Source organism: Chanos chanos, chromosome 2, assembly GCF_902362185.1.
Source record: "Chanos chanos chromosome 2, fChaCha1.1, whole genome shotgun sequence".
NCBI classification, from domain to species: domain Eukaryota; kingdom Metazoa; phylum Chordata; class Actinopteri; order Gonorynchiformes; family Chanidae; genus Chanos; species Chanos chanos.
This window is the reverse complement of record NC_044496.1, coordinates 54,139,136-54,154,135: the sequence shown is the minus strand read 5'-3', so window position 1 is coordinate 54,154,135 and position 15,000 is coordinate 54,139,136. Positions and strand designations below refer to the sequence as shown.

Genomic DNA, 15,000 nt, shown 5'->3' with positions numbered 1-15,000 from the left:
AGAACTACACACACTCTACTGCTGTGTAAGTGAGTGTGTGTGTGTGGGTGTGTGTGTGTGTTTGAGTGTTTGAGTGTATGTGTGTGTGTGTCTGAGTGTGTCATGAGAAATCTCTCACACACCTGCGTGTTGACTCGACTCTTGGCTCCGATGGCGTGTTTTAGTGCCAGCCTGACAATAACGTGCATTCTGAGGACCACAGCCTCCATGTCCTGCTCTCCTCTCATGGCCGTGACCAGAGTGCCGAGCCTGTCCACGTAACCCCTCCAGTGGGGTTGGACCTCCGCCGCGCCCCCCAGGCACCCCCCCATGGTGCTGAGGCACAGTGGCCGACATGGCCTGGCGTCCAAGAGCCCCTGGCAGTGGGCGCAGTACCACAGCCTGAGCAGGGAGCGTCCGCAGTCCCTGCCCGCTCTCAGGTGCTGGGTGGTATTAATCACCTCGATGCCCAGATTAAGGGCCTGGAGGAAAACCCGGGTGGCCAGCAGGGAGCGGGAGAGCCGGGTCATCATCACTTTTGGATACGACCCGAAAGCCGACGCCTCGCCCCACGTTCTGCGTAAGCATTCTTCAGAGACCCCCGCCGACGCCCCGTTGCCCAGGAGACGGCGGTAAACGAGAGGGAAGAGGCGGGAGAAGAAGGAGGAGACCATGTCGTCCACGTTGGCGTCCGAGCCCAGGATGTAAAGGGAGATGTCCAGGAAGAGTTGAGTGACAGCTCCGCTGGCCCCGCCCACTAGAACTGGGAACTCCTCCTTCAGTAGGATCATGGTGGAGTTACGGCCAAGACGCAAAACCATGTCAAAGGCCTCTGTGAAAGTAGAGAGAAAGAAAGAGAGAGAGAAAGAAAGAAAGAAAGAAAGTTATTTTATAAGAATAAACCACGTCTCACATTTGTCTGTTTCAGTCTCCCCCATCACTCAACTCATCCACCTGTACATCTGTTCATTCTAATATTAATGTGGTGCACTAGACAAACAAAGATATCCAATTTAAACTTGGGTATTCTTTTCTTTTTTTAACAGGACTGAATTGATATGTATATACACATATACATGCGCTCACACACACACACACACGCACGCACACACACACAACTTTACTCTAATCCCTCATTGATGACAGCTTGTAAAATGAAGAAAGCAAAGCCGCTGCATAAGATGGAAACTATGACCTTTCAAAACAACAAAGGCCTCCAATTCAAGAGTCTTAAAGACATAAAAGCTTTCTATTTATGTGGACCCGAGCTGTTTGTGAGCCGGTCAGCCTTGGAAATGTGTGAAAAAAGGAAGAAAGAAAGAAAGAAAGAAAGAAAGAAAGAAAGAAAGAAAGAAAGAAAGAAAGTGGCACAAAAAAGGTAAGGAGGGAGGGAGGGATGGAGGGAGAGGGGGAGTTTAGGTGGAGAAATAATCAGACAAATCTGGAGAGGTGAAGTGGAGTCTTATCAGCAAAGAGGCAAAGAGGAAACAGCTCCCAAAATCCACTCAGGCAAACAGGGGAGCAGGACAGGGAGCAGAGAGGAGATGAGGATTTCAAAGAAAGAGACAGAGGGAGAGAGAGAACGAGGGAGAGGGCGAGAGAGTGAGTGAGAGAGTCAGAGACAGAGAGAGAGAAAGAGGGAGAGAGAGAGAGTGAGTGAGAGAGTCAGAGACAGAGAGAGAGAAAGAGGGAGAGGGAGAGAGAGGGAGTGAGAGAGTCAGAGACAGAGAGAGAGAGAGGGAGATTTCGGACCCATTAGAAGAACGGTCAGAGAAGGTGAAAGCGGTTTTAGCGGAGGGGATGACTGTCTAATTAGGCTGTGTTACTGGAGAGCCATTACATCACCACTCTGCCAGCCAGACTGTTTACGGCAATAAACATTAAACTCCTCATCCGTCTCCACGAGTGAATTCAGTTCTCTGGGGTGCACCGCATGTAATTAGATCAGTGAGGGCACTGTGTTAGACCTACTGCATCAGTGTATAGACTGGACTGATTAACTCCAGGAAGTAATCATTTAGTGGGAATATCATCATCATCATCATCATCATCGACTGCATGAAATCGTGGCATCATCTCTCACAAAATCACACGTCTTCGGAGTTATTACGTGTTGTGCTTCCTCTGATGAATCTGGCAAACTTACTTCTTTACACACACACACACACACACACACACACAGACACCCATATGTTGCTCTGTATATGACAGGTCAAAACCTGAAGACCGGGTAATTTGCTGGGTGTTTTATTTTTTTCCTTATGTCCAGACACTGCTGACAGCTTCATTCACACATTCACCCCATCCATGTTTAAGGCCATCTGTACACCGGTGTGCTTCGAGCTGGCATGCCGCAGCTCCGAGACGCTGTACACACGATGTGAATCTCATAATTACAGGCCTATTTGAAGCTAACCGACCAGTATAAAAAAATCTATGTGAAAAAACATGCCATAAGACCCCTGCAACTCGTTCTTCCACGTTTCTCAAGAAAGAAAAAAAACCCCACCAGAACAAATACTTCATTAATTACCAATAATTCCATAGCTTCTGCTCTCCAGCTCCGTACATGCTGACCGACACCTGTCTCAAAAAAAAAACGTTCACTGCTTTCTCTCCTGTTGGCCCCACCCACGTCTGTGACATCAATGATGCATCTAATATGATAATCTGTTCTCTGGATAAGCTTCCCGTAGCCTTAACTCCAGCCTTACGAGACCCCATCCGCCCCCCACCCTCACAGTCCAATTCAGTCTGTCACTCTAAATTCAACCTGCTGCTACCACTACCATTCTCTGCAAACCTGGAAGTTCGGATATCCCCCAAAATCCTTTTTGTGTGTGTGTGTGTGTGTGTGTATCATCCCATCTCAGCTCCAAGCCCTCATGCTGTTCCACAGCCTTTTCTAAACACCTCCAGTTTGATGTGGTTTCCTCCTCCACCACAGTACAGTACACAACTGCCCACGTCAAAATCCTGACTGAGGCTGAGATTCCCCCGGCCTCCTTCATCTGGTAGATCTGAGTGCTGCCTTTGACACAGTGAGTCACACTATGATCTATTACTGAAGACAACTTATTTAATATATAATTGGTAATGGGTGTGATTAAATCATGCATTCAGACTATATATATTATTGTTGTGATGCATACAACCTGCGTGTTTGCCACTAAACCGACAATACCAACTTTTAAATGTTACAACAGAAAGTTCCCCTCCTCTCTGACTCACCGCTGCACTATCGGACTGTGTCTTCCTAAACTGAAAACATGGACGCGGCACGACTTTTTCAAAATTAAAAAAAGAGACAAAACAGATGTTCTTCTCAAGGAATCCAAATCCAGCGTCAATGAGAAACAGGCCTGTGAGTACTCACACACGACGGCGCCGACATTACCCCCCTTCTGAGAAACTTCGGAGTCTTCTGAAATTCTGTCATTTCACGATCACATTGGTAACGCAATATCGTCTGGGCTTTGTTTTTATTTCCTCTGTGTAATGCCAGACTTCGCTTCTCGTGTACCTCAGCCGAAACCTTAATCTACTCATTCACGGTCGTCTTGACAACCGCAACGCACATCCGCCCGGGACACGCTCACAATCACGCCGTAAGCTTCGAAACGTCCCAAAACTCAACAACACGACCCGTCGCCGACACAAAGCCTACGTTTCGCGTCGCAAGTTCCGCATTAACTTTCCTGCCCCCCCCCATCCTCAGCGAACATGTTCACCCCCTTCACCCGACGTGCCCGCTCAGACGCTCGAGCGCTCCGGTGCCAGCGTCTTCCCGGGGGCACCATCATCCAGCCTCCGCAGCCTTGATGACAAAGCCGTTCTCCCAGATTTGAACTAGGCCCTGGATCTCGTTCCCTCCATCTGTCCATAACACCAATTTCCTCTCCATCTTCACCTCCCGTCTCAAAACACACCTTTTTTTTTTTTTTTTACCCTTGCATACAGATAATCCCCCTATAATCTTCATCACCCTCGCTCCCCTGTCTCCACTCATCTTCTATCCATTCTTACTCCGTGTCCTCCTTTGCCCTCTCGTCTCCCTCTTTCACACGGTTCATACCTTTTCCCTTAATCCTCACTTTCCTCTCTGCTGTATTACTGTATGTATTTGTTTTCATTAATTTTCTTTATGCAATACTGAGCAATGTTAGGGTAGTGTAAGTAAATAAAATACATTACTGTTACGATTTATCACGGTTAAAAGAAAAAAAAAAGAGAGAGAGATAAGCTCTAGAGGGTGCATGAGGCATACGCACATTATGAAAAATGACGGCTGTTTCTGTGAATTCCACATACTAATTAATTTCTACCCTTGACGACAGAGAGCGGTCCAACACTGTTCTTGGATCAGAAGTTAATGAATACTGGAAGCGAGAGCTGGAAGCACTAGCTGTAAATCTCATGCTGTGCTGTTCCATGCTGTGGTCTGCTGTGCGCTATGCCGTGTTGTGTTGTGCTGTGCCGTGCCGTGTTGTGTTGTGCACCGTGCCATGCTGTGCTGTGTAGTGCAGAGTTGTGCTGTGCTGTGTTGTGTCAGGTTATGTGGTGCCGAGTTGTATTGTGGTGTGTCATGTGGTGTTGTGTTGAATTGTTTGTTTAGTTGTGTTGTGTTGTGTTGTGTTGTGTTGTGTTGTGCAGCACTGTGATGTGTTGTGTTGTGTTGTACAGCGGCATGGGTCTGTGAGTTTTGGGCTGAGTTCTCCCGCTGAGATGCAGTCACGCTTCCTTTTGTGATCAACGAACAGACAGAGGAGCAGAATCCCAAACAACGTCAGCAGAGAGACGAGGGAGACACACACACACACACACACACACACACGCACACACACACTACTATTAAAGCATATTTGTAAACACGAACATACGCACATTTATTTACACACAGCAGTATACGTCAGATTCTGTATCATACTCATAAATATGATCCATATTCATTCCAACCCTATACATATTTTACACCAAAACACAGAAACACTCGTATACACACTCTCAGTGTCCTACAAATTCACATCAGAGTAGAGATTACACTGACACTGAACATGAAACACAACAAGCAAATAAAAAAGGAGAGGAGAAAGAGAAAGACACACATACACAAACACAAATGATCACCGCATACCCTCAGATTATTCCACAGAGTTAAGAAAGGAAAGGAAAGCCATGCATTCAAACAGAGACACTTTTAATCACACATGAGATTCATGCTAAGGCTTTGTATTCGTTAAATGTTGTAAAGGCTGACGTATCCATAGAACTCCTCTGAGAGAACAGAAGAAAAACACATTCTTTCAGCTCAGCTTTTCCCTCCTCGCGTACATCTATCTTTCTGAAAGCCTCTTAAGGGAAAAAAAATGGGTGTAACTTAGACAAAAAGCCGCTGTATCGTTCTCTCTCTCTCTCTCTCTCTCTCTGAGCCGTTCGCGGAGCTCTGGAAGATTCTAATGGGAAAGATGGAGGGCTCCCTCGCTGAATATAATGCTGTATTTTAGCAGAAGGGTCAAACAGATCATGCTCGTGTTCGCGCTCCGCTCCAATTTCCTGCTTCTGATCTGTGTTTCAGGCCCGGGGCGAAGCCGGGATCGGATATCTGCTAATGGAGTGAACACAGATGAGTTACACTGCCCTGTCCTGGACAGCTTCGTTTCTAATGGCCAGCCATTCCCCAAATAGAGCTGTTCTTTGAAGTGACCTCACCGAATTGTGAACCCTGCCTGATAAATGTCTGGCACTGACAACGACACTACCGCTGAAACCGTGAAAGGCTTGCTGCGACGCCGATGAACAAGAACAAAAGTTCCTAACTCGTAATTTCAATTCGGGTCGAAGCAAATATCCTAGAGCTTCAGTCTATGGTTTAGTTATGATTCGCCTGAACGTGAATATCGCTTTATCTTGTCAGGCTGCTGTTTTGTCTGTGAAGCGGTTTCAGTTATCAGAATAACTACGCCCAGTCCAGAATTAGCACACCGCACTTCCCACAACGCCGACCGCCCGGTCCCCGCCTTGTCTACAGGTTTACACACGCATATTGGATTTCATAGTACCTGTCTCTGGTAGAAACCAGTAGTCAACTGATCTATCCATTAAATTCCAAATAATGAATACCTGTTCAATCATGGCTCGTGCCACTTTATGCTATGGTGCAACAGGACGCTTACGAGATCAGCGTATCTTATTTCCGTTCTGTGCCGCAATTCATCATTAATGCCGATGGATGTCCAGCCGGGGAGCTCTGATGAACCGGATTTATGACAAAACGGATTCGAGTTGGCCAAAACCATCCACTCGTATTGCACAGCTAATGCATCAGTGGAGGTGGGAGAATTTGTTTCTAGATTAGTGGGCTAAAATTATGGGTCCAAAGCTGTGTAAAACGGTACTGTATTTCAAGTATGGGTGTAAAAGACACGAGGTTAAGTAGACTGGTAGGAAATCATGGACTTTATTTCAAGTACTTTAAAAGGCAGTATTTCACATCTTGGAGAGAACTCCATTTGCTTTTATGTAACGAACAAACATAAGCCTTTATACTCCTAGGTGGTTTAATGAATATAAAATGATGAATATTTATAAATAAGACAACATAAAATGTTGGTGGCTTAATAGCAGTTCCTTTTCATATTACATAGAAGCTAATCTTGTAAAAAAAAACAAAAAAAAAAAACCCTGTAAAAAGAATAAAGAAAGAAAAAGAAATCTGTGCTCTGTAATCCTTAAATGATAACACTTGAAAGGTAGCTTTAATGCAGATCAGGCCTTGATCAATGCGTGTGTGCCAAAACCAGTGGCTTGTTCTAACATATGCACGGTCATCCCGTCGATTCCAGAGAGGAGGCACCACACCTCCTCTGCTTCTCCATCAATCAGAGCCTCATCCACTCATTATCTCCATGCCGAGCGAATCATCGATAAATTAGCCATGGAACAAGCCTAATCAATTTCTCTGATGGAGTGTCACCTCTAGCCGCCAGGGAGAGCGATGGGGGAGGAGGGGGAGTAGGGGGGAGAAGGGAGAGAGAGCGAGTGAGAGAGAGAGAGAGAGAGGGAGAGAGAATGAGAGAGGGAAAGACACCTGGCCTCGCTGCTGGAGCTCTGCCTAGTCTGGAATCATCCCTGGCCACAAATCCAGCGCTCACCTGCCAGAGATGCCACTGCATTTCATACATCATCAATAAGTTATGTGTACGGGGAATGGCTCCAGCTAACTTGGATGAGAGGTTTGTGTTGCCTGAGAGGGATGAGGGAGGAATGTGCGATTATTCAAAGAACGCCGTATTAGTACTCCTCCCTCTACGAGGGGTCTGGGCTCCAAATGTCTGGAGACTGGGATGGTGTGGGAGGTGGGGGCAAGGATGCGGTAAGTAATGAACTTTTCAGACAGGGCAAGGGTGAGGTTTTTCCAGTAAAGAAAGAAGAAGGCAGAAATCTGGGAAGGTCCCGATAAGATCGCTGAGACCACAGTGCAGCAAGAGTAAAGGCCGATCAGACGGGGCATTAGGTTACGCACTCACTCGCTCACACACACACACACACACACACACAAACTGTCTGTCTCTCTCCATCACGGTCTGAGAGAGTGACCTGAAGCTTACACACACACACACACACTCACACACACACACACACACACTGTCTGTCTCTCTCCATCACGGTCTGAGAGAGTGACCTGAGGCTCTCTCTCTCTCACACACACACACACACACACACACTAACGCTGCCGGACAAGGGTTTGGGTCTGATCATCCTTTCCTTACGTACCGTGAACGTGTGTCTAGCTGGTCTGATTAGACCAGGTCTGACTGCATGGATCTCTAGAACGTGTTCTTTCAAGTTCTTTCTGATCTTTGAGGATCTCTAGCTGTTTCACCAGACTGTTTTCATTAGGATCCTACAGCTGACACATAACTGTTCAGACAGACCGTGAGCTGAGGGGCTGTCAGGACTACTACAGTAGCTTAAGCATGGCATGGGTTCCATTGATTTCCTATTCTCCAGCTTTTCAGAGGTGAGAATGGAAGTCAATGAATGAGCATGACACTCATAAACGTGTTACTACACCATGTTTAAATTATGAAAGGAAAGTAGACAAACACACAGACACACACACACACACACACACACACACCTTCTGCTCCTGGGAATCCAACAGCTGATTTTTTTTCTTTTTTGGTATCTTTCTTTTCTTTTTTTTTTTTTTTTTTAACAGGACACACAGGCGCCAGCAGTTCCAAGATTTCGACATCACAGCACTGGGCATTGATTTCTGTAGCCTTTCAAAGTTCACAATTGAATGGCTGACCCCATGTACGATATAGAAAAGAGAATCCTCTTGTCTGTGTGTGTGTGCGCGCGCGCGTGCGTGTCCGTGTGTGTGTGATAGAGGGAGAGGGGGAGAAAGAGAGAGACAGAGAAACTCTTCAGAGGAGAGTGCTGGAGGTAAAAGTGTACACAAAAGCGAAAGAGCAGCGTGAGCTGGAAAAAGGCGTAGGACATAGTCAGAGAGAGAACCCAGGGAAAGTGCCAGAACCTATAGGCAGACTTTTTCAGACGAGGCTTTGAAGCCCCAATCAAACACAGCCAGAGTCAACGGATGGCACGGTATCAGAAACATGAAACAGATACCCTCCAAAACTCCGCAGAGTCACTGCAATGAAAGGACTCACATTGGCCTCAAACACTCCGAGAGACATGGCAGACATGGTCCTAAACACATACACACACACACACGGTTTAATACATTACTGCGTTGAACCACAAAGCTACATGCTCATATAAACAAAGAATGAAGGCTATCCTCTCGCACACAGTTCTGTCTTATAAATGCCAAACCAGGGCTGATAAGCACTAAGATGCACTCTGTATGCATGCAGCCTGTAAGGACAGCAGACCTCTGAACGAACAATAGGCACGTGGAGAGAAAGGACTTTGATATTACACTGTGTCCTATGGGAATGAAACAGAGAAAAGAATAAAAAAAAATTGTGGCGTTCTATACACGTGAGAAATAATAAAGGAAAGAAAGAAAAGAAAGACCAAAAAAAAAAAAGGATGGGGCAGTAACAGACATCCTGGTTCAGGTGTCCACTCCAAAACAAGAGACCTCCTCAGGTTCTCGGCTCTCCGCGGATGGCCTGAAATAACGAAAACATTCACTCTGTACGACTAAACCTTTTATCCAAGTCTCCTCTGCTTGCCACACAATATAACTACTCTGCATGCATTTTTTAGATTGCATTTTTTATTGCTGTTAGATCTGATTCTTGAATATAAATAAATATATCTACAAATGCTGACCAAAGAGTGCATATTAAGATGGCATTTCAACAAAAGTAATGAAGGGGTAATGAATGAAAAATTCCCGCTTTTTTGAAGTGAGACTTTAAAGGCAGATGAAAGACGAAGGGGGCTGAATTTAAAAGCAGAGCAGCAAGGGGATAGAGCTGTTTTTGAAGTTCTCCTAGCAGATGTAAGAGCAGTGAGAGAAAAAGAGAGGAAAAGAGCAAAAGAGAGAGAGAGAGAGAGAGAGAAAGGGAGAGAGAGAGAGAGGGAGAGACAGAGAGAGAGAGATACTTTAGGGTCATCTGTATTTGATCAATCAAAAGTGAGTGCCTAGGAGTGTTGGACTGAGTTCTGTGGTGTCTACCTTCACGGTGTATTAGTTTCTAATACAGAAATCAACCACAGTCATACCAATTACCCTTTAGCGTGGTCATTCATTTCCCTCTGTTTTTTTTTTTTTTTTTTCAAAAGCACGTTATATTTCTGACATTTAACACGTTCCTTCCCCTCGATGAAGACTTTATTCCTACGCACTGCTCCACTGTTCTCTTTTTTTAAACTAACACACTGTTCCACTGTTCTCTTTTGTTAAACTAACACACTGGCGGTCAGGTTTTTACTTTAAGTCCATGTAGCAATACAGGGAATTTGCAACTTTTGTATTTTGAAAGAACTAAAAAAAATAGGGGAGAGAGAGAGAGAGAGAGAGCGAGGGGATGATTTTCTGTATTTACAATAAGGCACTTACACATGTCATTGTCTATTCCTCCACACCCAGCTCAAACCCATATATAGAGACCCTATAGCTCTATAAGCACCATATCAGACAGTCAGTAAATCGGAGGGAATTCCAACAGCACCTCTCAGTTCATAATAACGTCAATACAGGTGGACAGAGTCTGCTCCTATAGCCCCAAAACTCTGCCCATTTTAAGACCCTCCCTGATTTCATACACCTGTGCCAATCAAGCAGTAGATATTTATCTAACGACTCCAAATCAGCCAATAAAGCTCTAGATATTTATCTGATGTTGTTGAATAAAGGTGGTTTTAAAAAGAGGGAGAGATCTAACCGTGGGGTCCTGTGAGGTTTCAGACACGGCACTACGCGATGAGAGAGCAAAGAGGCCTGCCGGCGAGATAAGGTAAAACCCGGTAAAAGTCTGTGTCGTAAAGCCTTCAGAAATACCCTCACTACAAACACAACAGAAACGGCTATGAGTCCTCTCTGAACCTTCAAGACAGAGATGTAAAGGGCGACGCAATTCGTTTTATTAATCCTCCGTTTGACCTTAACACCGTTCTATATTCAGGGTTGGCTGAGCAGACCAGGGATGTGATAGGGCTGGACCAGTAGTGAGTCGGGGACGCTTTTATCAGCGGTGATTCGTGGCCCCTCCAGCGCCTCTTCTCCACCGGGATCCGATCCTTCATCCCCGATCCGCGCATCCGTTCCACACGGCAGAGCAGTACTGAGGAATGGTGTCCAGACAGGTAAGATCCATATCTCTAAGTGCTTCTCTGACAGGTCTCTTACTCCCTACCAAGTCAAATGTAGCACACACATACACACACACACACACACACTCACACACACACACTCACACACACACAGAGTCTCTGCTGCAGGTCTACGCCAGATCAAAAGCTCTGAATTTCAGGCATCGTTGAGTAATGCAGAGGCTAAGCTACAAAGAGCACTGTGCACGCTGGATCAAAGTCTCCGTTTTTATTAATGTCTACCAAAGCTTATAATAGGACTAAATCAGCCTGATGGCCATTGGCTAATAGGGAGCATGGTTACTTTGGAAGCCATCCTTTATCTTAATGCTAAAGATCGCTTTGTGTTCATTATGATTGTAATAAGATTCCGCTGCCCGAACAATTTGTATCACAATGCCAACAATGGCTTCGACTACAAAATAATTCACTTTGCCCAGCGCCCCTGAAATCGAATTTGCATAAATCCTAACTGTTGTCCAGAGCGTCTCTCTGGGCAACATTTTTCTTTTTTTTCTTTTTCTTTCTTTTCTTTCTTTTTTTTTTTAACATATCAGGGTTACTTCCTAAAGCCATTTTTAATCGACACTACGTGGTTGTGTAGGGTATTACACAGGCATTTTGCTTTTCCTTTTTTTCTTCTCCACATTAGTTCATTTTCATCCAGGGGCCGATGCTCAGCCCATTCTTATTAAACATTCCCCCCTCTGAGTCTGTGCGACTCTCTCAGTTATTTACAGAAGACAGGAGAACACATCTGAAGACACTTTCAAACAGAGCAGAAGAAATAAAACCTTTTTATCCGGCATGACAAGCACTGGAATGGCCCCATTTCTTTTGTGAATGACGCAAAAGCTTCAAAGTGTGTGGTAGCTTTTTCGAAATGGGTTTCTCTCCCTCTCTCTCTCTCTCTCTCTCTCTCTCTCTCTCTCTTTGCTGGGGTCGAATATTGGGAGAGATATAATAGGGGAAAAACTGACTGTGAACTGTCTCTGTGTTTTTCTCAAAGCGTGTGTCGCGGCGTTCCCTCTGTCGGGGTGTTTACGCGAGCGGAGAGACGATGAAAAGCACACCGCCCACATTTCCACGGCGACGGCGACGCGCCCAATGGTTTGTTCGTTTGTTTTTCCCTCTCTCTTTTTTTTTTTACCTTGTTAGGGCTGACGTTTTCGACGCGATGCGTGGCGCGGAGCCCCGGAGCATCAGTCTCACCGGGTGTCGGGCTGATCAAAGCGCAGACGCATCACAGCACCCTTCTTCTTCTTCTTCTTCTTCTTCTTCTTCTTCTCCTTCTTCCAGCTTCTTCTTCTTCTTCCATCTTCTTCTTCTTTTTCGCTCACTCTTTCTTTGTTTTTGCATTTTCTTCTCCTGTCCGTTGATTAGCTTTACGCTCAAGCTCTCATACCCGCCCCCCCCCTCCCAGCATGTTTTACGCGATCCTCTCCTCTCTTCTTGTCCCTTTCCTTGACTTTTTTCCTTTTCGTGTGGACATCTGTATGATATAGCCATCCATCTAACTGGAGAAAAACCTCCTTCATCCTCCCTAGCGAGGCAGAAATAAATGTGGTAGTGTTTGTAGGCAACAATGGAAGACTCGCTGAGGGAGGAGAAGTTATTAATCTAAAGCAGACATTTTGTCAACTCTACAGACTTAAACACCCTCCCCAAACTCCTCAACTACCCCCCCCCCCTCCCCACCACCACTACCACCATTCTCCAGGCCAGCGTGTAGACTACTGGCCCTCATTACCGCCTACATTCCCAGCCCCCTCCCCCCCTTATCCTCCACCTCCAACCGCTCACCTCAGCAGTCTATACATTACAGCGAGAATCTCTGTCAGCCTCACAATCGAAACATTTCCCACATCTCTACGTTTTAATCATAGCGACAGTCAGGAGGGACGCGGCCTCCTTCACCCTTCCTCCCTTCTCTCTCAGGCACTTTCTCTCTTTCTCCCTCTCCCTCCATCTCTCTCTCTCTCTCTCTCTCTCTCTCTCCCTCTCTCTCCCCAAAGTGGAGGTGATGAATGGGTGAGTGCTGGCATCTCGGTACCCACCAGCGAGAGGCGAGGCCCTTTTCAGCAGCTCTCCTGGATCAGGAGGGGAAAGGAGATTAATTAATCCAGCAAGCTGGGAGGCAGGACACTGATGGTATAAGTGCGTGTGTGTGTGTGTGTGTGTGTGTGTGCGTGTGTGTGTGTTGGGGAAGAAGGAGGTTGATGAGCTCTTTAAATAAACGCCACAAGGGTACAGACACGAGCAGCCAGAGGCAAGGCATATGAGACTGTCCTTGACCTCCCTGCCTACACACACACACACGCAGACAGACAGACACACACACACACACACACCTAACACAAATGTACATACACCTTTCATGCACACACACTTACACAGACAGACAGATAGGCACGCATACACACACACACACACACACACACACACACACACTATAGGCTTCTGGTTTTCAGCCCAAGGCTCCAGGGGAGGGCAATGTGCATAAGCCTATTCTTAAGTGCACAGCATGGTACCAATACACCACATTACCACCACACACGTCAGACACAATGGGGAGAAGTGACCGCTGCTGTGTCCTCTAGGCCTGTCCAATTCACCCTTTCCAGCCTGATCCTGTGGTAGAGCCTGAGCGGATGATAATCCAGCGTCAGTTTTAGGCTCAGAGAGAGAGAGAGAGAGAGAGCCAGGGAGCTTCCTGTAAAATATTTCGGTTTAAAATGCACGTAATGTCCTTACTAAGATGAATCACCAGGTCATTTGCTTAAAAAAAAAAAAAAAGAAAAAAAGCTATTAACAAGAGGACGTTGTAGCTGAAATATTTTCCCATTCTGTGATTCCGGTAGATCCCAACTGTCATGAGCCTCGCTGTATTCGTCCTGGCGAAATAAGCCGGGAGTGAAACCGCGCGTCGAGTTCTGCGGAAGAGCGAGAACTCCCTCGGGGTGTCACTGGGAGGACCAGACACCCGGAGACAAGGAAAAAGGGAACAATGGAGGGGTATTCCCATCTGTCTCCTGCCCCTGCGGATGGGCACGGTGACCCAAATAGGCTGTCATAGCGTCGGGGGGAAAGGAAGCCGGAGAATGTGGGAGGAGCCAATCAGACATGAGGTTGACAGCGGTAAAGTTCCTCATCGTATGTGTGCATCTTTTCTCCTGGGAGGGAACAGCAGAATACCCAGCCTAATGTGGAACAGTGGCACTTCTGGGGACAAATACGCCATCGCAAATTAGCAGTAATGACCCTAAAATAAATCGCGCCTTACGGGGCACAGTTTCCAAATTCATCCCGATAATGATTTAATTACCCAAATCAATTACGTTGGACGTCACGACAAATAACATTTCGAGGAGTTGGCGATGTCAGCCCCAAAATAAACACAACGTACCTGTGGCTGCGATAATGGCTTGTTTTCAGGCCGCCGTCGGCATGTAAACAGACAATGTGAAATAAATAACGCAGACGAATCAAATGTCCTAGTTACATGATCCTTCTGCATGACGAATGAGTCTCTTCTATGGTGACAGCTTCGTGAAGATCGCTAGGCTCTGTGCCGTTGCTTTGATGAATAATTTGCAAATGAGGCTTTAGATTTTGATTCTTAGATGAAGAAGCCAACGCTGCATGAACAGGTTCGTCCTGATTCGGCCAATCACGTTACTACACTCAGGTTTCAATAAAGAAGCTCTCTCTTCTTCTTTTTTTTTTTCCTCCTTCTTTGTTGATTTTTGTCTCCTTTGAATCACATTTCTCATCTTTTGTTCTTTTGTCGCTTTCACATTGAAATTCATCACTGCTCCAGAGAACACAAAAGAAAAGAAAAGAAAAGGAGAGAAGGTCACCGTGTCCTTCCAGGGATGGGCCAGGGCATACAAATATTGTCTTCTTTTATACCAGGACAAATCCAGCTTACATCGAATCTTTTAGCGGCTTCACCAGTGCCGAAGGAGAAAGAAAGAAAGAAAAAAAAAACCCTGACATTGGCCCCATCCACCTGAGAGGCAAATATCTGAAACTCTACCATCAAACATGAGCTGTAAGTTCAAGGAATAAAAGAACTATACTGAATAAATATACTGAAAGGCCTCTTTGGTTCTTTACCAACAGTCAGTACTGTGGGCCAAGGAAGAGTCTTGAGAACCGCTGTTAAGGGTCTCAAAACGTGGATCAGATGTGTGTGTATGGTCTGCCTGAAGAAGTCGATCCACC

The 15,000-nt window shown here is 45.9% G+C and overlaps 1 protein-coding gene across 1 annotated transcript in view; it reads right to left on the bottom strand.

The window, feature by feature from the left end:
- Nucleotides 1-15,000, bottom strand: part of gpc3 (glypican 3) — a 95,130-nt gene that overhangs the window by 48,661 nt on the left and 31,469 nt on the right. The window contains exon 3 of the mRNA XM_030765566.1: nt 123-811. Coding sequence (XP_030621426.1) covers nt 123-811 — 689 coding nt within the window. The remainder of the gene's footprint in view (nt 1-122; nt 812-15,000) is intronic.